At 38.4% G+C, this 23,740-nt stretch overlaps 1 protein-coding gene across 1 annotated transcript in view; it reads left to right on the top strand.

The window, feature by feature from the left end:
- The window catches only part of LOC137423055 (cytochrome P450 7B1), a 177,137-nt gene extending 153,887 nt beyond the window's left edge, over positions 1–23,250 (top strand). The window contains exon 8 of the mRNA XM_078774738.1: positions 22,841–23,250. Within this exon, the coding sequence (XP_078630864.1) occupies positions 22,841–22,895 (55 nt within the window). The 3' untranslated portion in view covers positions 22,896–23,250. The remainder of the gene's footprint in view (positions 1–22,840) is intronic.
- Positions 23,251–23,740: the final 490 nt, after the last annotated feature.

Below are 23,740 nucleotides of genomic sequence, written 5' to 3'. Positions count from 1 at the left end.
AATGCTGCAGCGTCAATAGAGCACAGGAGAAGTTGATGACAGAGCTGGGGGAAGAGTTTGATGAGAAGTGCAGGGAGGAGGGGGGGATCTCCTGCATCCTCTTTGATGGGCGGATTGACCTGACCAATGTGATGATGGAAGCTGAGGGCAGTGACCAATCTTTTCCTGCAAAGATCAAGGAAGAACACTATAGTGTTGTTAGTGAGCCTGGTAGTGTTAGTGAGCCTATCTGTTCCACTTTACCCCAGAGAAAGCAACTAAAGAGGAGTCGCATGCGGAGCAGATTGCTAAGGTCCTGTTTGCCTGGCTGAAAGAGAAGAGTTTTGATAAGACCTTGTGGGCCATTGGAGGAGACTCAACAAATGTCAACACTGGTGTGAAAGCTGGAGTAATGCGGAAGCTGGAGCTGCACCTGGGGAGAAAGCTGGTCTGGTTGGTGTGCAACCTGCACACTGGTGAACTTCCCCTGTGCAATCTCATTGTTCACCTTGATGGCCCTACTCTGTCAGACAACACATTTTCCGGGCCAATAGGAAAGCTCCTTGCTTCTGCTACAGACTTGGATATCAATCCAAACTTCACCCGGATCTTTGTTGGCCCTCCACTGATCAAGCTGTCTGACAAGGCCATTGAAGATCTCTCAACTGATCAACACTATGGCTATAAAATTGTCTGTGCAATCAGGGATGGAGTGCTTCCTGCAAGGCTGGCTCTAGTGGAGATTGGACCAGTAAACCACAGCCGCTGGCTCACCACAGCGAACAGACTTCTCAGGCTCTGGGTGTCAAAGCATGGACTGAAAGGAAAGAACCAGAAGAATCTGCAATTCATTGTGGAATTCATCATTGGAGTGTATTATCCATGTTGGTTCAACGTGAAAGTCAAGCACTCCTGGATCGAAGGGCCTAGGCACATCTTGTTTCAGCTGCATTACCTCAAGTCCCAGAGGAAGGAGGTGCTGGACCTTGTGATGCCGACTGTGAGAAGATCTTCTTGGTATGCCCACAGTGAAGCCATCCTCCAAACACTGCTGTGCTCTGAGGATCAGAAGGAGAGGACTGAGGGGGTGGAGAGAATCCTGGCCATCAGGAGAGAGGGGGACCCAGGCACTCAGCTGGGGGACTCCTCTGTCAGGACCAGAAAGACACCTGACATCAACTGTGATGCTTCCAGCATTGGTAACTTGATCAGCTGGTCAGAGGTGTGTCAGAGCCACCTCTCACCTGCTCCCTAAGCACCTCGGAGGTGATAGGTGATAACAAAATCACAGAAGAATCATGCATCGAAGATCATCGCATCAAATCGGAGGAATTGATGGGTGTGAACTGTAAAGTTATCTGCGCTATTGAGATATCAAATATTTTTTATCGGTGGTGTGGGTCCGTCCATTCAATTGAAGGTAAATAATGTAGTTGTTCAAGAGCTATTTAGGAAAACAAACAAACTAATGATTAATATTAATAATCTTACATCCCAAAATAAATTTACTGGGGCGGCAGCGACGTGTATGTTTAACGATGATAGTACTAACGACACAACATAGGTAAAATAATATGAAAAAATGTATAATTAAATTTATACGATAGGTTGTGGGGAAGTTGCGGTTAAAATTATAGATATATAACATTTATGTTATACTTCCTTTAAAATATTTGAGAAAAACTTTTTTGTTGGGCCACATAAAATGGACGAATCCATTTTCAAAATATTTCGAGATATATTTAACACAATTAGGTGGTTGGTTGAATCACTTCTAGTATGTATACACAATTATAAAACAAATAGGGATAACAGCACGCAGGATGAATGATTACCTGCTATATATTTTCAGCCTTACATAAAATGGATGATTTTTTACCCGTTTGGGAAAGTAAGATAAAATTTAATAATCATAAAAACCTCCCAAATTCGTTAAGATGTCTAATAGTCGGTTCAAGCGGATGTGAGAAAACCTGTTTGCTTTTAAAGATTCTCCTTACCCCAAAAATTTTAGATTATGAAAATTTAATAATTTTAACAAAGTCAAGTTTTCAACCAGAGTACCAACTACTATCACAAGGTTTTAATGCAGGTCTTCAAAAATAAGATATAATTGGGTTATTTAAGCTCCAACACAAACTAAATGAGCACAACATTGAAGATGTAATACAACTATTTTGTGATACTCCACAAAAATGGAAAAATATATCAAAACCCCACATCACCTACAACCACAACTTGTACTCTCACTGTAAATACGGATGATATACCTTCACCCCAATATTTAGATGAAACAAAAAAGAACCTCGTTATCTTTGATGATTGTGTTAATGAGAAAAATCAAACGGTTATGGACAGCTACTATACAAGGGGGAGACATTCTTCTTGTAATTGTATTTATCTCAGTCAATCACAGTTTCAACTCCCTCGTCGCTCAATAAGAAACAATGCTAATACTTTTATTTTATTCAAACTAAATGCATTAGATATAACCAATTTTTGGAGGGATAATTGTTCTACATTATGTAGTAAAAAGGAATTTGAGGGCCATATGAAACATACGACTGAAAAATATAAATATATTGTTGTTAAAGAAGATGATATCATAACTAATAATTTATTTGCATAAATAAAATGAATGCTGAAGAACGAGCAAGAAAATTTAAGGAACATCAACAATTACTTTTAAAAGTTGTTAAACAACAGGAGGGAATAAGGAAGAAACGGAGACAAAAGCTATGAGGTGAAGACGTATTTGAAAGAAAACAAGAGACGTTTTTTAAACCTCTTTTAAAATCTACCGAACAAAGGGTGGTTTCATTTCAACATCCTACGATAGAATATACTCCCAAAAAACTTCAAATTATAAAATATTTTAGTCAAATGACAGAGCAAGAGCTTAGAGATATAGGAGCATCAACATCTGATGATGAAGAGTTAGTCCGACACTTTGAGGAGGCAAATAAACTTTCTAATTATGTTGCGAATGCTCTGAGAAAAAATGAGTATAAAAGGGGTACATTAACCAAAACGGGTCTCATTCCATCAGAAAAAGAAGAACCGACAGCGTTTTATCTTGTCAATGAGGAGGTATGGGTATTTAATGATGAGCTAATGTTTTTGAGTGAAACTCACCCAAATGTTAAATTCACCCCCAGATTAATGTGTCTTCTCACACACACCGGGCATAGAAACGCCAGACTCAGTGATTCAAAATATTTTGATGCTCCACTTGATATGGAAAGAGAGGAAGATAGAGAGTATATTGAGTTGCTAAACGCGATTGATTACTGGGGGTATATTAGGGGTAAAGGTAAGAAAAATGAGAAAGAAAAATATATTCTTAATGCTTTAAATAATCTTGGATTGAGTTCAGGCTCAGGTGTTAGTTTTCTTCCGAGTGACTCATCACAATTAGTTGATAAACTATTACTGTTGCTAGGTAGTAAGGAGGTGGGAAACAACAATTGTTTTAATGAAATATCAGCCATTTTAGATCAGTTGATGAATAGGAAAATAATTAATAAATGTCAATACAAAGATCTTTTATCTCACATACAATAAAATGAGAAACACAACTCTTAGATTTGATTTTACAACGAGCGATCACACGGCTTCATTTCCACACCCGATACAACTTGATCCCACAAAATAATATGAAGCGGCGCTATTGTCTATGGAAGCCTATAATACCTTGTTTAATATCACAGAAAAGAATAACAAGTTTAGTTATGATCCGGGAACTGGATATAAAACTATAGAAGTACCCCCCGGAGCTTACGAGATACCTGTACTATGTTCAGAAATTTCTCGCGTTATGAAATAAAAAGGTGATGAACCAAAAAATATCAAAATAGATACTCAAAAACATCCATCAAAATCAACTATTGGACTTAAAAATAATTATAAAATAGATTTCACAATTGATAATTCATTCCGCGAGATGTTAGATTTCTCCACAAAAAAGCTTGAGGATAATAATACGTTTGTCAGTGATAACGTCGTTGACATATCCTCAGGTATAAATTCAATATTAATTCACTGTGATTTGGTTGATGGTGCTTATGACGATGGAGTAAAAACAAATACAATATTTTCATTCAGCGCTTATTCAACTCCAATAGGTTATAAATTCAATATGGAGCCAAAGAATCTCACCTATTTGCCCGTGTCAGGAAAAACCATTTCTAAAGTAAATTTTAAGATAACCGATCAGGATCACCATATGGTGTCTTTCAATGGTGAAATTATATCCATCAGAATTCACCGACGTGAAGTTGTTCAACAATCAACTGTAGATCAGCTACGTGAAGTTCTTCAACAAATAATTGGAAAAATTATATAATAACTAAACTAATTAATAAATGAACGTCCAACCGTTTTTTCTAGAATGTAGTTTTAACACGAGTGATCAAGATAAAAAGAAAACTTATCAAGAGTTAGCATTTGGAAAAATAGGTCTTGTATTTACTCAGGAAAGAGGAGAGATTATGTTAACGTCGAGCGGAGAATTTTTAATTCCGTCAAAATTTTCAATGAAAGATAAATTATGTTTTGAAAAGTTGTTTTGGCCGCCGGACACTAATTATTCACGACTAGAACGAAAAATCAAAGCGGTTAAATTGGAAAAATTATAACTAAAATGTTAAAAGTTTTTTTATTGTACTTAGAATAAAAACAAGATGGTTGTTGTAAGAAAACATGAGTTCAGAAAATATGAAGGCATTACGAAAGATGCGAATGACGTTAGTAAAACAGCTGGGAATGGGATTGGGGAAGGTATGTATCTTTCGCCGCACTATAAGGGCCAGGGTATGTATCTTTCACCATACTACAGTAAAAGGGGGGAGGTATGTTTCTTGGTAGAGGATACTATAAGCCTACAAGAGAACGTGTGGTGTAGGAGATCAATTTAGAAATAAAGGAGTTGGGCTAATTGATACTCTAATGGGTATCGGTTCAACTATTCTTAAACATAAAGACCTAATTGGTTCAACCGCTTCTGCCATGGGAAATGTAGCGGGTGCTGTAAAGAGTATAAATGACGCTCAAAAGGAGTCTCATAAATTACAAGCGATCAAAGAAATTAAAAAAGGTAAAACTGAACTAACTCCACAAGAACGACGAAGAATGATTGAAATGATTGGGTCGGGGTTTCAAAAGTTTTAAATATTTTATTAGTATTACACGTAAATATAATAAATTTATTTATTATATTTTTTTATTGTTATATATAAAGAATGGAGGCGATTGACAATATGTATGATTTGGATGATACTATTATCATCTCAAACTCAACTAAAAAAGAGGATTTTTACAAGGTAAATGCCATAACAGGAACAGATTGGAATACAAATGGAACAAAAAGTTTTGAGATAAATAATTATCAACAAACTTACTTGAACGTAGCCGATAGTTTCTTGTTATGTAAATTTAAATTCAATAAGAATGCAAATGACACAAACGTTACACTCATAAATGATTTCTTCTGGAAAATGTTTGATAATGTCCGTTTGTATATTGGAACGCAAGAAGTGGAAGCGGTTGATTATGCCTCTGCTACATCTGAAATGATGAAATTCACATTATATTCGCATGGTGATAGATGGGGTAAAGGGTCTGCCGAAGGCTTTATCCCCAATATAGAAAAGGGGACAACCGACGATCACGGTTATACTCAAAGGAAGGTTATACAAAGGTTATACAAAGGTTACTCAAAGGTTATACAAAACAGAGAATAGTTTTACCATAGCTGTACCCCTTAAAGGTATATTTTGATTTTGTGACTATGATAAAGTTTTGTACGGCCTTAAAATTAGATTTCAACTACACAGGAATGTTAATGAAAATAGATTGTTTTTTGGGATTGCTAATACTCTCGCTGCTAACAATAAATTTGTTATTAATGATCTGTGTTGGTATATCCGTGAATATACTCCTAGTCTTAAAACGGAAGAGATGTTGAATAGAAGACTTTACTCAAAGACCCCGTTAAATGTATCATACCTTAAAAGAAGATGTCAACACATTAAACTTACCCAAACCACTTACACGTGGAAGTTGGGTGTTCTCAAAGGAAAACCTCGATACCTGTGGCTCATTTTTAAGAAACCCGATGGAGATACTGGTACTGATAAGAATAACGCGTTGTGTGATAATGCTAACGTAAAACAACTTCCGGTTTCTCGAGATGGAACATTTTACCCACGAGATAGATTGGAAATTAATTGGGAAAATAATGATTATGCCGAAGCCTACAAGTCTTACCAAAAGGTGTGTGAAAGCAATGGTAATATGGATCCCATTTTGGATATGGCGTCGTTTAAAAACCTATATACAATCTACGCGATTGACCTGAACGCCCAAAAGGAAGCTATAAGGTCTAATAGAGTGGATACTTCCCTATACATCAAAAGAGAAGAGAATGAAGAAGTTGATGCATATTGTTTACTCTTGGAAGAAACAGAACTACAGATCAATACGGATAATGGTGTTATGACTAATATCACATAGGTAATAACTAGGAAAAAAAAAATCTTTTCATAATAAAATGAGTAAAGTAACAACTGACGTATATATTAATCAAATCAATCGTGATAAACGATCGTCTTGTATATATATAAAAAAAAATAACCACCTTTAGAGGCCATTTGTCCCCGCAAAGCGGGGGTTGGCCTTTTTCGGGAACCGTGGTTGTTGTTGTTTTTCGGTCCCCTTTTTGAAGCAATGTTTTACGGCCGGATGCCCTTCCTGACGCCAACCCTTTTTGCCGCCTTTAACGACAAGCAGGGAATTACCAGTGAACTGGTACTCAATTAGCCGACCTCGGAAGGATGACAGGCTGAGTCAACCCCCCTGGCGTTAATTCGGCAATCGGCCCGGGATTCGAACCCAGGATCCTTGGATCCTAAGCCGGCACCCTAGCCGCTAACCCAACACCAGGGTCTAAAATCAAAAAAATATCCAAAATGTATCCAAATGTAAAAATGTATCCAAAATCAAAAACCCTTGTATGATTAATGTTCGTACAATTCAAAGAAAGGGTGATATGGGAATTAGTGTTTTGCTCACAAAAGTACAGGAGGAAAAACGAAATAGCGCTGGTTTGCTTAGTTTTAAAATTTCAAAACCTATGTTGAAAAAATATTCACTAAAGTAAATAAATGCAGGATTTCTTCCCCTTCTAGCTCTAATCCCCTTATTTGCCGGTGCTGTAGGTACAGCGGGGGCAGGTGGTATTTCAGCAGTGGTAAAAGCCGCAAACGAAAGGAAAGCTCAACGAGCAGCCCAAAAATAATTGGAAAGACATAACAAGGCGTTGGAGAAAGAAGTTCGTGGAAGCGTGTAATTGTAGATTTTGCTGAAAGGCTTGAAAGTCTACCTGATAGGGCGAGATCGTTAGTCGGAGATATGCTTTCTTCCATCGCACAGGTAGGTGTAAAACTAACTAAAAGAGGTAATGGATTATATCTTTCTCATAAATAAAAAAAGAAAATTTATTTTCGAAAAATATAATGGAGGAGTGGTTTCAACATTTTGGAAAGAATACAACGTCAAATACAGAACTCGGTAAATATTGTAAACAACTAAACCTCAATAACGTAAGTATTGGTATGAGGAATGAATTACCAATGTTGTCCAAAAACACAAATAATATTATAATGAATTTAGAAGATAATAGTGGGAATGGATCTCATTGGACTTGTATTTATAATGGCGGGGATAAATACTATTTTGATAGCTATAGGCTTCCACCACCTCTTGAAGTAATTAAATTCCTACCGAAGGGGGAGAGTGTTTGTCAAACGTTTCAAGTCCAAGAAGTAAATTCTAAATGTTGTGGTCAATTATGTTTATACGTATTATTTCACCTCAACAATAATGAAGTTTTCTGATATTATTTTTACTCTTATTTAAAATGACCTAGGTTGGAAAAGACGGTTCTATCTTTAGGGGATCCCAAGAGGTGACTGTTGATTAATCAAATTATTATACAAAGGCACAAGTTGAACGACAGAAATATGATATAACTAAAAATCTTAATATGAAAAATAATCATAAATTAATCAATTATCCATGTCCCACGGCTAAGAATGACTTGGTGAGATTGGGTGATGTATTACAATATATATCCCAAGAGAAAACGGCACGTTATGACAAACAAGTAGAAATTACAGTCACAACGCCGGTTCTCCAGATCATACACCTTTTCGTATTAAATTTAATGTACCACTTACAATCAAACTTTATAAAGAGGGGGATATTGTTAATATGGTAATTGATAAATGGGGGTATGATATGCCCGATTTAGGGTATAATTGGTTCTTTTCAATAAACTTGGAAGACCTACAAGATTTTATTTGGTCCCGTAAAGAAGAATATTACCCCCTTGGTGACCATAATGCGGTATGTGGAAACACAATTAGTAGCCAGCTAATACATGAGTTTGGAAATATAAACTTATATGGTAGCATAGCGATGGTTTGTATGACAAAGAGTCAAGACAACTGGGTAACTATACAAAGTCGGGGAATACAATCAGATTTGGCGGCGGGAAGATGGAATGGTATTACCTGTCATAGTATTAATCTCATGTATATTTCAAAAACATAAATGGTTATTTAATTTGAAATTAAATAATTTCAAATTATTTTTATTTAATAAGCTCTATATTGGTATTATATAAAGTGACCTCATTACCTCTCTCTTTGCTTTTGCTAACCTTATTTCCTCTGCTACCCTCTTCTCCTCTTTCCTTGCTTCTGCTTCCCTCTTCTCCTCTTCCCTTGCTTCTGCTTCGCTCTTCTCCTCTTCCCTTGCTTTTGCTTCCCTTATTTCCCTTGCTCTCCTTGCTTCCAACCTTGCTCTTATTGCTTCCCATTTTTCCTTTTCTGCTACTTCCCCTGTTTTCCTTTCCTCCTCATCCCTTGCCGCTCTTATCACCCCTTCTATTGTTGATCTTACTTCCTCCTCTTCCTTTGCTGTCCCTGCTACTCCTACTATCCCTGCTACCCCTTCCTCTGTTACCCCTGCTACTCCTACTACCCCTTCCTTTGTTATCCCTGTTACTCCTACAATCCCTGTTACTCCTGCTACATCTCTTACTGTTGCTTTAATCTCTCCCAACGCCTCCTCTTCCCTCTTCTCTTCTTCTCCCACTTCTATTGTCCCCACCTCTGCTTTCTTTGTTTCCTCCACCTTCATCTTCTCCAATTCCCCCTTCATCTTCTCCAATTCCTCCTTCATCGTCTTCCATTCCTCCCTGTCCTTTTCCTCCTTCTCCTCCTTATCCCTCTCCTCCTTCTCCTTTTTCTCCTTTTCCTCCTTCTCCCTCTCTTCCTCATCCCTTTTTACCCTTAGAGCATCTCCCCAGAGCACATTATACATATATTCATCTGGATTTTGAGCTATTCTTGTATTTATAATTATTTTCCTCACAATAGGGTACCAATAGGATTTGTTGACATCTTCTAAAAGACGTTTATATTTCATAACTTTGAGAAGTTCATTTTTATTTAATATTTTAAGCAGGTCTCTAGTTGTGGGTTTTACAATATCTGTATATGGCCAATCCTTAATTACAAACTTTCCCTGTTTGTGTTCCAATTCATAAGGAATTAAAAATGTTGCTCCCTTTTCTTGAAAGTATCCTTGAATACAAAAATTAAAATTCTCCTGAAGTAGTTTTCTTGCCATTTTAATACAAAAAAATTATTAATTATCTTCAATTTGGTCAATAAACATTTTTACCGTGCCTATAACGCTATTACAACATAAAAATAATGGTTTGGGGATATTATTCTCATTCATTTCTGTATGAATTGCATTAGGATTACTCAAAATAGAACCAAGTTTCCCAATACGCGTAAATTGTTCTGATTTAAAATAACCGTGATAATCTGATTTATTAGTTAGCCCCTCCTCAACCTCCTCTATTTCTGTTTCTGAATTAGTGAAAGAAACAATCTTTTTTACCATATGTGCCATCTCAAAAATAAAAGATTGAGTATTATTACTACATTTTATTTCTATGGTTGGCGTTTTAAATGATTGACAAAGTGAATTAAAACTTGATGGTGAAATAGGGGTTGGAACCGTTTGATACGTTTGAATATTTACGGGAATTATATTTTGAACAGATTTTATATTAATCCCAAGCCACATGCGAGAATTATCGACCAATGACTTCACATCAACAATAAATTCAAGGGGTGTTTCCATTTTAAAAACGAGCTCTGCTTTGTTTTTGATACATTTGAAAAACTGTGTGATGTATAATCCAAGTCCAATGTGAAGTATATCCGTATGGTTGTAATAATATTCCTCGAAACAATCGTGGGGTAATAGAAATTTGATCAGTATGTTTTGCGTCGTATACGTTTCAAGATGTAAACCTTCGGAAGGTATCGTGAAACAAACGGTATTCATGTTATCTATCTATAATTCCAGTAATCTCTGTGTGTGTGTGTGTGTGTCTGTGTGTCTGTGTGTCTGTGTGTCTGTGTGTCTGTGTGTTTGTTTGTCTGTGACCGCTGTTTCTCGACAACCACGGGTCCGATATACTTGAAACTTGCCAGGTATATTGCTGGGGACCCGAGGATGTGCCTTTTCAAGGTTTCATATTAATCGGAGAAGTAGTTACCGAGCTATGGCGATTTCTTTACCAAACTCCGCAAGCCGTTCGCTTTGGACCAAACCATTTCATGTAAATAGAGGGGGGGGGGGGGGGGATTGTCACCGTACTCGCAAGCCGTTCGCTTTGGCTTTGCGAATGGACCAAACCATTTCATGTAAATAGAGGGGGGGGATTGTCACCGTACTCGCAAGCCGTTCGCTTTGGCTTTGCGAATGGACCAAACCATTTCATGTAAATAGAGGGGGGGGGATATAATTTTAGATATATATATAGTACGGGCATGCCCTAGTTATATAACAATTCAAACAGGGCTTTAAACTTGTTTGAATGTTTTGATCGAGCGTAAAAAAGCATTACTTATTTTAATAATGCAATGTTTCTTGATACTAAAAATCAATCCCCCCCCCCCTCCCCCCCCCCCCAAAGCCCTCTCCCTCCCACAGATCTCTCGATGTCCCTGCTCTCAGATGTTGTGTTTGTGTTCCTCCCCCTCTCCCCCCATCTTGTCTACCGCTCCCCATGTTATATGTTTTATGTGTCGGTTTGTCTTTCTGTGTGATTAATGTTCGCTCTTTCACGAGCCTCGATCTTGTATACAAAAAAAAAAAAAAAAAAAAAAACTTTAAAAAATAATTTATTCACTAAGTTTATTCTTTTGTAACTCTTGTGAATAAAATGACCCCAAGATTTCTTCTCCATGTAAATCATATAACTTATAAGTCCAAGGTACTGTATCCGTTACCCCAACGATTTTAAAAAGTTTGTTAGTCCATCTCTTTGTATAACCCTTCTCAAAATGACTTTTCCATCTGTATATTCTTACAACATCGCCAACTTTGAACTTTGGTTTTCTCAAATTAACCTTCTTTTCATATTCTAATTTTGTAACTGTTTCTGATGGTTTTTCTTCAGTAGACGAATGTACCGCATTATCGTAATTGTTAACAATATCTTGAATTACCGACACCCATTGTTGAGAACTGACTTGTGTGAATTTTTTTTATATAGTCTCTCTTTCAAAGTGCGATTAAAACGTTCAATAACAACTGCTTTTCCTTCATTAAATGTACTGTATAATGTAATACCATTCTCTTTAAGAAATTTCATAAATATGCTATTGTAGAACTCCGTCCCCTCATTTCCATAGCTTCTTTGGTTTCCTTTTACTTTGATTAAATATCTGCTGGAAGGCTAACATCAGAGTATTACCCCTCTTGTTTTTCAGGGGAACAACCCAGGCAAATCTACTCCTCAAATCAATAACGGTTAAGGCATACTTGTACCCCTTATCATTATTTAGTTCAATTAAATCAGCAGACCAGATGTAATCTACATCTTTGGAATAAACCTTCCTTCGTTTAAACTTTGTGGTTATTGGTTTGTGTAACTCATTAGCTAAAATGGCCCCTTCCTCGGGTTTAATATCATCCTTGGAGTTTAGTAGTTTTTTTTGGAAGGGCAATTCCAAGCCCTAATCTCAATTTAGCGCCTATCATCTTCTTCACGATAAACCTATCAACTTTCTCTGTCAACGTTGGATTTCGGATCAGAGACAAATTATACAGCATTTCTCTATCAGCTTCATGTTTTTTGTCCAACGTGGTGGTATTACCATAATCAGTCATGCTTCATACACACCTCATCAACCCTGTTTTTAGGTTTAGACCAAGGTTTGGGGTTGCCCTCCTCATCTAATCTTTCATCTAAGTTTGTTCCTGGACCACAGAAGGAATACCCTGGTAGATGTTCGGTAGTTCCGAACGGTAGTTCGGATACACCGGGAGTTCTGCAGAAGAAATAGAAAGAGAAATAGACCACAGAAGAAATAGACCACAGAAGAAATACCCTGGAAGTTCCCCTGGAATCCCCGTTGTTGTAAACCTACTACCTGATACAAATTTTTGTATATCACCTTCACTTTTAGATGAGATGAATCGACACTTTTTAGTCCCGCATATTACACATTCTCCCTTTTCATAAACTCTATTCGCTTTATTTATATCATACAATATATTTTTAGTTTTGGTTTTCTTTTTGCACTTGATACAATCTCATTTTTATTATTAGATTAATTTAGTTTTTAATTATGTACATGTTCCCATTAGAGCAACAATCAATTCCATTGTTTAAAATAAACCTTTTATCATCATAAGCCTCAAGAGCTTTCTTGTTCACCTCATCCATATATAATTGATGTGCATAACTTCTTATCGTATTCATTTTTCTAAACTCCTCTTTCTTTAAAGTTAAACTATTATAACAATGTTCAAACTCTATTTCTTCTTTGATATCACCTTTCTTTATTCCTTTTAACTTCTTATCACATCTTTCCATATTATTATCATCAATATATTTATAAGCATAAAGCTCTCAATCCAACATATTCAGTCATTACCTTTCCTCCTAATTCATTCTGAAACTTTCCAATAACCTTTTTATTCTTTGAGGAAAACAACTTATCAGTTGGCTTATAATTGCTCGTATCATATGAGTCACTATCCTCAAGCATATCTGAATAAACATCTTCCGTTTTAATTTCTAAAATGAAACTATCCGTATCCGTATAAAGTAGAGAAACATTATTTTGATATTTCTTCTTCAAGTTATTGAAAAGGTAATCATACATTAGTAATTTTGATAAATCAAGAACAGTCCTTCCTATATAAATAGGTTTATCCATTTTAATACTCTCTTTTTGCAAATGAATAGCAACAAAGTTCTCTGAAAACACCACTTCTCTTTGAAAACTAGGTTTATTAATTAATTTTGCTGCTTGCTCTAAAGATGTAGTAAGTCTTATGTTTTCTCTATTCGTAAGATTTTCCATCGTCTTTCCAAATACAGAATTATTCATCAATTTATAAAAGTCTTTCTTAAAATCGGTTTTTGCTTCGGTTCTCCTTTGAGTATTAAAATCAATATACTCCTTCATCCAATCACTTTGGTTAAACTGTATAACTCTATGGACTTTCTTTACTATCAATCCTGCCAATACATATTGCTTCAAGTTCTTTTGGTGTAAAACATAATTTTCTTTATCATATAATGTAGTAAGTAATTTTTCTGTTGGTTTGCCCATTGTATTAAATGTTCGTTGATAATCACTTAGCCATTCTTCTTTCGGACATTCTTTGGTAGGGGCATTTGGTAGACCGTCGTGTTTATTATGGAGTTCTTCAGGATATTTCAAATCAACCTCAAAATAATATCCAACTTCCGAATCGGCCAATTCTTTTTGTGAGGATGTACCTATGTTTTGTAAAACCTTTTCGTAATATTTCTCTTCAACCCATTGTGCCGTCCATAAGGTAGAGCTTGAGACATAGCCCATCCGTACAAATTATTAGCATCGTAATACATCAGGTGAGAACTATCTTTCATATCATCATAATTAGGAAGATACTTTTTTTTTTTTTTTTTGTATACTGAATCGAGGCTCGTGAAAGAGCTGACATTTACTTCACAAACAAATCAACCAGACAAACAAAATATATAAAAAGAGGGAGCGGAAGACAAGAGAATGGGAAGCACACAAACACTTGAGAGCACACAACATTTAAGAGCAGGGAGATGTGTGGGGGGGAGAGGGCTTGGGGGGAGGAGGCGTGGGAAGGGGGGGGGGGTGGGAGAAGTATAAAACACAAGGACACCAAGGACTTCCAGGACAGAATTTGGTATTTCAAAAAGTGGAATTGGGGTGAAATTATCGGGGATAGAAAAGATCAAGGTTTTGGATGGGGGAAGATAAGAGATGGTGGTGAACAGCTGTTTTAAAGACCTGGAGGGTGGAGTGGGATTGAAGAGAGTGAGGGAGTTTGTTCCAGAGGCGGGAGAAAAGAGGAATGAAGGAGTGAAGGTGAGCAGAGAGTTGATTTTGGCAGTTTAACCATAAGAGGGTTGCAGGCAGATCTTGTGCGACCTGTAGGAATATTTGCGGGACAGAGTCCAGAGAGAGCCTGGGGGGCAAGGCCAGAGAGGAGTCGGTAGAAGACAGAAAGACCACCAACCTGCCTGCGGTGAGTGAGTGAGAGGCCCTTGGAGTTAGCTTCATCGCGGGAGATTCCAATGATTCAGAATGCTTTGCTTTCAACAGCGTGAAGACGAGCTAGGTGTGAGGCAGAAGCACCAGCCCAGAGGGGAGAGCAGTATTCCATTGAGCTGCGGATGAAAGCCTTGTACGTGGTGAGGAGCTCAGGTGTGCCAAGGGAGGACTTCGCACGACGGAGGATGCCCAGTCGGCAACTGGCTTTGGAGGCCAGATTTGAAATGTGGTTTTCCCAGGAAAGATCATGGCAGATAGTGAGACCCAAAAGTTTGAGTGACAGAACTTCTTGGAGAGGATTATTCAGAAAGTAGATGGGAGGGTTGTCCAGTCGGTCTTTTCGGAGAGACATCGTAAGAGTGTGAGATTTGTCAGGATTGAAAGACATGTTCCACTTGTTTGCCCAGTGTGTGATTTTGTCCAGGTCTGCAGAGAGTGAGGAGGCTGCAGACTGCCGATCTGAGGGATGAAGAATGGAGCGACAGAGAGTAGAGTCATCAGCAAAGAGATAGAGAGGATTTTCAAGAGAGTCGAAGAGATCATTGATGAAGACCAGAAAAAGCACAGGGCCCAGAACACTGCCTTGGGGAACTCCAGCCTGAACAGGAAGAGGAGATGAGAGAAACCCATTCAGGGCCACACGTTGACTACGACTAGAGAGGAAGTCCGCCAGCCATGCGTGGAGATTTCCATGGATACCAACAGAGAAGATTTTGGTGAGCAGAGCGGGGTGCCAGACCGTATCGAAGGCACGTGATATGTCAAGGGAGACAGCTCTAATTTCCTGTTTGGCATTGAGGACCTCCATCCATTGCTGAGAAAGCAGTAGCAGCATGTCCAGAGTAGAGTGACCAGGTCTGAAACCAAATTGATGATCAGAGATCAAGCCATTGGAGAAGAGGAAAGATTTCATATCTGAAGCAATGATGGATTCCATGACTTTACTGATAATTGAGAGAAGGTTGATTGGTCTGTAGTTGCTGGGATCTGTTTTTGCACATTTTTTGTGTAAAGCGGTGATGTTGGCAGATTTCCAAGCAGATGGCAGATGACCTTGAGCAAAAGAGAGTGTGAAGAGAACAGAGAGAGGGAGTGAAAGAGCGGAAGAACAAGCTTTTAGGACCCGTGGGCTGATGCCGTCAGGTCCAGTTGCAGAATCAGAGTCGAGGGTTGACAGAAACTTTTCCACCTTGTCAGGAGGAAAGGACACAGAGTCCAGGAGCAGCTGGGTACAACTGGGTACGGTGGGTACAGAGAGGGATGGGTTTGGGACACAACATTTAGAGGCAAACACAGAGTTGAGGCATTCAGCTTTTTCATGCGCGGAGTCAGCCGTGTGACCGTTTGAGGTGAGGGAGGGGATGGAGGGGGAACAAACACCAGAAACAGATTTGACCAGACGCCACCAGGATTTGGAAGAGGGAGACAGATAAGAGAGTTCTGTCCTGAGAACGGAGAGATATTGTTTCCTGGCTCTCCTGAGGGTGGACACACACTTGTTTCGGGCTTTGTGAAAGGAAATGAGATTTCCTTCCGTTTTGATTTGCTTTCCAGGAGACGAAAGCAAGTTGTTTCTGGGCAACAGCCTCACCACAAGATTCCGTGTACCATGGACGGGAGGAAGGGTATGACAACTGAAGACGAGATGGGATAAATCTGTGCATGAGAGAGAGCAATTTGCTTTGGAAGAATTCCCAGGATGAGTTGATGTCAGAGGCGGTAGAGATGGGAGACCAGTCCAGATGATTGATGGGTGCTTGTAGACCATGCCAGTTGGCCTGAGTGAAATGCCAGACTCGTCGACGCTGAGGAGGCTCTCTGAGAATGGTCAGAGAGATGTCCACTTTAACAAGCACATGATCAGATGAGCCGATTGGAGCAGAAGAAGAGCAGCAGACATTTTCAGGGAAGTTAGTCATAACCAAGTCCAGAAGAGAAGATGCTCCGTTGATTGAGATCCGGGTCGGGAAATTGACAGATTGTGTCAGTCCCAGTGAGTCACAGAAGTCTTTTGCTGAAGAGCCATGGCTGGTGAGAGAGGTACCCACACCCAGCCAACTGGCATGGTGACAATTGAAATCACCACATATGAGGAAGAGAGAGTTGGGATGGGTAGATAGAAGTTGGTCCATGTTATCAGACAGCGAGATGTAGATGGAGTCATCACTGTTTGGTGGACGGTACAACACACATATGAACAAAAGGTGGGAGCGAAGGGGAAGCCGTAGCCAAAGGTATTCCTGGGGGTGAGGTGGAGAGAGGGCAGTGCAGGGCGAGTGAGGAAGAGAGTTTTTTATAAAGATAGCAACCCCCCCCCCCCCCCCTCCAGGACGAGGCTCAGGTCTATCATACCGGAGGAGGGAGTAACCTGGGTGAGATACCAAGGAATCAGAGACATCATGAAGGAGGAAAGTTTATGTTAAGCAGATCACGTCTGGTTTGTCAGAAGCAACCTGCATGGAGAGATCAGTCAAGTTTGAGCGAAGGCCCCGGATGTTTGAGGTCCATACTGTTAAAGAAGAGGAAGGGGGAGCATCGGATACAGAACAGGGGGGGGGGAGCTGTAGGGTATGATGTGGAAGAGGAGGAAGAGGTAGGGAGAGCTGTTGAAGGTGTGTCAGAGATTTCAGAACAGCTCGGAGAAAGGGAAGAATGGGGCAGACAAAAGGTTTGATGGTGATTGGGTGAGGCGCAGTGAGGTGTTGTTTGAGGAGGGGGAAGAGTGAGGCAGAAGGTTGAGGGAGATGAAGGTGAGAGTTGGAAGGGGGAAGAAGCGGAGAGGACGCTTTGAGGAGGAGGGGTGAGAGGGGAGTCTAGGAGGGGAGGAGTGAGGGAGGGTCTCAGAGGGGAGGGGTGTGGGGGGAGTTTAGGAGGGAAGGGGCAAGGGGGGAGATCTGAAAGGGATGGGTGATGGGGAAGATTTGGAGGGGAGGGGCAAGGGGGAAGATTTGAAAGGGATGGGTGATGGGGAAGATTTGGAGGGGAGGGGTGAGATTGGATTTTGAAAAATGTACGACTAATGGGAAACGAACATTTCTTGCAAAATGAGTTTCTTGCGACCTTCGAGTCAAAAATACGTTTGAGGACGCTGAAGGATGGGTGGAGTTCTGGCGAGTTTAGGGAATGAATGAAAGAGGCACTGTAGCTGTAAGAGATGGAATTTTTTTTTGGAATGAATAGATTTGGTGAGCAAGTCGAAAGCATCCTTTTATAGAAGAAGAAGAAAAAGGTGTTATAGTATATGACAGAATACCATTCTTCAGGGGCAGATGAAACATTTTTTAATGACGTGAACACGTGATCACGAACAACGTGGTCAAAAACGAACGAACAAATAAGAACGAAACGGATAAGAACAGAGAAGGGAATATATATATATATATATATTTTTTTTTTGAGTTGGGATGAAAACAGAGACAGAGACCGAACGTGGAACGTGAAAAATAGAGACCGAAAGGAATTGCGAGCGCAATCGAAGAAACCGCTGGGACAGAAACAAAGCCTCAAGCCAAGGTCAGACACGGTAGCCTCCTACTACTAGTCCTACACTTGGCGTCAGAATATGCGACACGAACTGTACCGACGATTCTGTACACAGGTATGAAAAACCAACACCAAGAATACTATTAGAGACACACCAATAGTTACATACACACCGAAAGAAAGATAAAGTTTCGACCTGTGGTAAAGCCGGTATTACGACAAAAACACAATTGTGAAAAGTTACTTATTAACTTCGAAAGCGTGCGCGCATGCACAGCTTTGAAGAGACGTGACGTCACGTGACTTCCCGAGACGAGAAGCAACTTATTGTTTGCCTTAGCATATCTCTTAGAACATACTTGTGATATTCCTCCTCTTTTAGCCTCTTCTATCACCAAAAGCATATCTACATCACTGATTAAATCCAGCTTCTGTTTCGTCATTTTTAGCATGGCACTCCAAGCTAATCCGGGAGCTGTGTAGTAGTGGACGGGATCTAGCCCATATGACTGTTTATTATGACAAACTGTTCTAAAGGTTTCAAAGACGTCGGCTACTAGTAAGACGTCGGTTTTAAGATACAAATCATGATACTCGCCAAGGTTCTTTATGTTGAACGTTTTCCAAATATTTTGTGCTTGAGTATATTCTTTATCGGTTATATGACATTTATTTAACTTGTTATAGAAACATTATTTAGGGGGAAGTTGTGTTTCTTTAAATCTCTCAAATGAATCCATGTAATCATATGGGTATATTCCCTTTTGTGATAAGAGTTCAATTTCTTTTTTATCTGATATATACTCTGAAAGACACGTAAAGTTTTTAATATTTGATGCCAGTGTAAATAATGGACTTGCCATAAATTTAAATGAGTCAAGAAACCTGATGTGGGTCGTATATATATATCTTTACCTTTTTCTTTGTTAAATCATATTTTTGTACATATTGTTTTTGTGAAAGAGATGTAGTCCTGATCTGTGGTAGGAATTGCTGAAATGTTCCCATATGTTTTTGAAAGCTCCTTAATAAATAGATGTGTATCATAATGGGCGTTGTTGTGAAGAAAGACCGGAATGAAATTGGGGGTTTTATAATTAAGATTACATTCATTATGAGCCGGACCCCTATATTGCCCAGTGAGATGACAATGGTCTCTAACCTTTGGCCCCCCAGTATTTTCCTTCCCATCAAGTTTTTTTCCCCACAGATATGACAGATGCTATTTGGTTGCTTAAATTCAGTTTCTTCTTCTTTTGTTAGGGGGTTCATCGGTTTATTGGTTAATCTCATTATCTTTCTTAAGCGAAGACAGTCCTCTTCTAATCGTTTTATAAACTCAGAAGCCACATCTTCTCCTCTATAAAGTTCTTGTTTGTTGTATTTGTCACCAACAGATGATTTAATATAATAACAAAACCCACAAGGAGTATGTTTTTGATATTTATTCGTGGATGTTTCGTTTGTTTTTGAAGAAGTGTCGTTTATCTTTTCAAGAACACATTCAAAGTCAGCATATATCACGAATGGGTGTTTTATAGTTTTATCAAAATCTTTAAACGATATGATTGAAACTTCTGCCGGCATATTAATTATGGTGGATTTATGTATAACACAGTATTGTAAGTGTTTGTCTAATCTTTCTTGACTATTAAAGAAGTTGAGACATCGCTTGCAGATGTATTTTTTTTAGTCTCATGTTTGTTTATTTGTGAATAAACTAATCTTGATAAATTTTTGATGTAAGCATAATGTGAATTTGCTTCCAAATTATAATATAGAAGGTCAATATGAGTTTCATCATTTTTATAGTTATCAGAAGTTTGTAAAACCTGAACTTTGTTTTTATACGTTAGTCCATAAGCATTAACAGATAGATTATTCATTTTCTCAAATTTAGGAATATCTTTCATGGACATTGAAAATGGTAAACCAGCAACATTTAACTCATTTTCATATTTCTCATAATGTGATACCCTTTGAACATGATGTTCAGCGGGATGTAAGCGTGCAAGAATAGACCATAGAAAACATTTATGATCTTTATTTTGAGTATTAATAATTGCCTTTTTAAGCATTATATTTTTCGGCAATTCAATATAAGAAGAAGCTTTTACGGGGCTTGATTTTAGAACATGTATATCGATGAAAAGTATTCTAGTCATAGTAAATCCACTACCCACAAGCGAATGGATCCACCTGTTCTGCTTGTTCTATAAGTTTATCATAAACGTCCGTTAATAAGAATCCCTGGAGTGATGCGATAAAGTAAGGTTTTGTTCTCGTATAACGTTTTATAATAAGATCCCCTATTTCAGTATTTGATTTTTTTCAATTCCATTTTTACTCCCAAATAAAATTTTGAGGGGTTTAATCTCATCCAAAACATTCTTTACATAGCTTTCAACGGCGGGTTTGACTGTTTCAACCGCCTCAGCTATTGATTTTGGTTCTGGGGGTGGTAAATTAAAAATCCTTATTTTAATATGTCCATTAAATGCCCCATCACAGTCCTTAATCATGTACCCCAACAACTTTATGTGTTTTTGTGATTTAAGATGAGTAGGAAAGCTCCTCTTCAAGACCGTCTTATCACAAATGCGACAATATTTTGTTTCTTGTTCGGGTGTAGCTACCATATGTAAAAGTTTGAGTGTGTGTTTTTGGGATTTAAGATGTATTTTACGCTCACTTTTATAATCATGTTTACAAACATCACAATACCATGTTTTTGGTTTTTCTTATTCAAGTGGAGCCATCATCTGTGAAAGTTTGGCTTTGTGTTTGTTGGATTGAAGGTGTTGTTTATAATTGTTTTTATAATCGCGATCACAAACATTACAATATGTTGTGACCCGCTTTTTATATGTCCTCATATTGTTCATTTTATATAAGAGAAAATTCTTTAAACTAAAAATCTATTTTTTCCCCACAACATAAAATGAATAAAATTAAAATGTTGGTGTAAATGCCCACCCCAATGTGTTAAATAAGTTATGACAAATCTTATCATGAAATTGTTTACGCTCAATTAAATTGTTTTTAAACCAGTAAAATCTTCAAGATTACATTTATGATTATGTTTATGCAATAACTGAAATAATAAATATTGCATATTCAGAAAAAAATTTCTATCTTGTGCTTCAGCCCTATCTTTACCATATTTTTCATAGTATAGTTTTAATAAAGTTTTAAAATCAGAAATTAGCACTTGTTCTAAATGAGAAATATCATCCAATTTCTTCTTGGTTAATGTTACATTTATTAGATTAATATTACCATAATGTTTAGTATATTTTAATTATTTTAGAAACATGGTGACATGAGTTTTCGTGATATTGGAATATTTTATAACCTCGTCTTCATGGTTGATCAAAAGTCTCTATTCTTTAAACTTTTCATTCAGATCGTTATAAACCTTTTCTGGTATTTTACAATATTGTTTACCTTGATATTGAGTAATACATTTTTGAAAATGAGAAACTCTATTGTAAATATTTTTTCCTATTATATTTACTGTCTTATAATCATTTTATAAGTCATATTAGTGTTAAAACTTAATTGTTGGTTATTACACCACAAACATGTTTTAATATTTGTGTTAGTTATTTCAAAATCAGATAAGTTTTGATTTTTACAAAATGTACAAGTAATATTAGCGATAGGTTTAATTTCATATAAAATGGGTATGTATATTCCATAATTTTGACCTTATTATTTCTTTAACAATATCTAAAAACTCATTTATAATAGATACTTTCTTTTTAAAGATTGGATTATGTGTATTCATCGGTGATAATGGTTTAGATAAAATTGATTTATATTCATGGATCAATAATCCTGTCCTCACAATGTAGAACATTTTATCCTGATTAATATTCTGTAATGTTTGTTCAATATTTGCAATATTTGTTTTAATATCAAATGACGTTTCATTATAAGTTACAATTAAATCTTTTATCCTATTTAATTTTTCATGAAGTACATCAAATTCCATGTTAAATTTATTATTTCATTATCAATGTTAATAATAACTATTTTTTCATTTAAGTTATTTATTTGTATTTTAATTCTCATCCTGTTAAACTAAACATCAATTTTTTAGTTTTATAATTATTTTAGTGAAAATCGGAAATTTTAGGAAAACGTGAAAATCTAAAAATAAATAATTAATTTGTCACTTCCGGTTTGTGGTGAGTCACTTCCTGTTTTTTGAGTTGAGGCAGTTTCGGTTTGAGGGTAAGGGGTGGGGGGGAATGTGGTGGGGGTTGGGAGGGGGGGGGTCTGGTCTAGAACCTACCGTATACATCTACTCACGATCTTGAAATCCAAACCCTGAAACTGAAAATGAAACCCACGAACTCTGGGACACTGGTTCAGAGTCTGCCAATTTACCATTTAGATGTTTTATAACCTTGACCTGTTTTCTGTACACAAGAGTTGCTGAATATCACACTTCCTCACCACCCACCACCCACTCTAAAGAAGCACAGACGTAACTCTCCTGGTTGCCCCGGTTCCTCCAAAAACCTGTCTAAAGGGACATTTTGCAGTGGATTATTGAATTTATTGTGAACCTCCAGTCCCTTGGTTTAATGAGCCTGCGTGGACGTCGCATCTCCAGGGTCGGCATCTTGTTTGGAGGGAGGTCTTTTTCTCCACGATCTAACGGGCTATATTGTGTCACTGTGTTTCTACAGGGTCACCGATGCGTTCTGTAAGCACGAAAACGAGACGAAGTGCAGCAATGCATGACAGTGTCGTGGAGAGGTTGTCTTGGGTACGTTTCCTGTTCACTCCATGATTTGCCAATGAAGAAGCTATGCTTTTGTGGATTATTTTACAATAACGAAGCTTGATTGCTCACCAATTAGAGTGTAAATGTAATACGATGCAGTGATTGAATTTCTTGTACCTTGGTATCAGTGCAGGTCACGATAAAATTGTATTTGTAAGCAGGAAGTTGTTTATATCGCAACGTGAGAGTAATTCTTGTGACATCATGCAATCGAATTCACTGGCAGGATAACGATGTGACGTTATAATGTGCTTATGAACGCACGTTGTGTATGAATGCCAAAAATGAATATAAAGATTCATGACAAAACTACATCATATCTTTGTCTCTTTTTTTAAATTCCATGTAAGCTGCTCATTCGGGACTCGCCGCGCCACCCGATCAGGACTCACCACGCCGCCCGATCGGGACTCGCCGCGCCGCCCGATCGGGACTCGCCGCGCCGCCTGATCGGGACTCGCCGCGCCGCCCGATCGGGACTCGCCGCGCCGCCCGATCAGGACTCGCCGCGCCACCCGATCGGGTCTCGCCACGCCGCCCGATCGGGACTCGCCATGCCGCCCGATCGGGACTCGCCACGCCGCCCGATCGGGACTCGCCGCGCCGCCCGATCGGGACTCACCGCGCCGCCCGATCGGGACTCGACGCGCCGCCCGATCGGGACTCGCTGCGCCGCCCGATCGGGACTCGCCGCGCCGCCCGAAAAGGTCTCGCCACGCCGCCCGATCGGGACTCACCGCGCCGCCCGATCGGGACTCACCGCGCCGCCCGATCGGGACTCGCCGCGCCACCCGATCGGGAC

Source organism: Myxine glutinosa, chromosome 3 (assembly GCF_964187855.1).
Source record: "Myxine glutinosa chromosome 3, kmMyxGlut1.1, whole genome shotgun sequence".
NCBI lineage: Eukaryota > Metazoa > Chordata > Myxini > Myxiniformes > Myxinidae > Myxine > Myxine glutinosa.
Note: the sequence above shows the minus strand (reverse complement) of the source record. Positions and strands in the feature narration are given on the sequence as shown.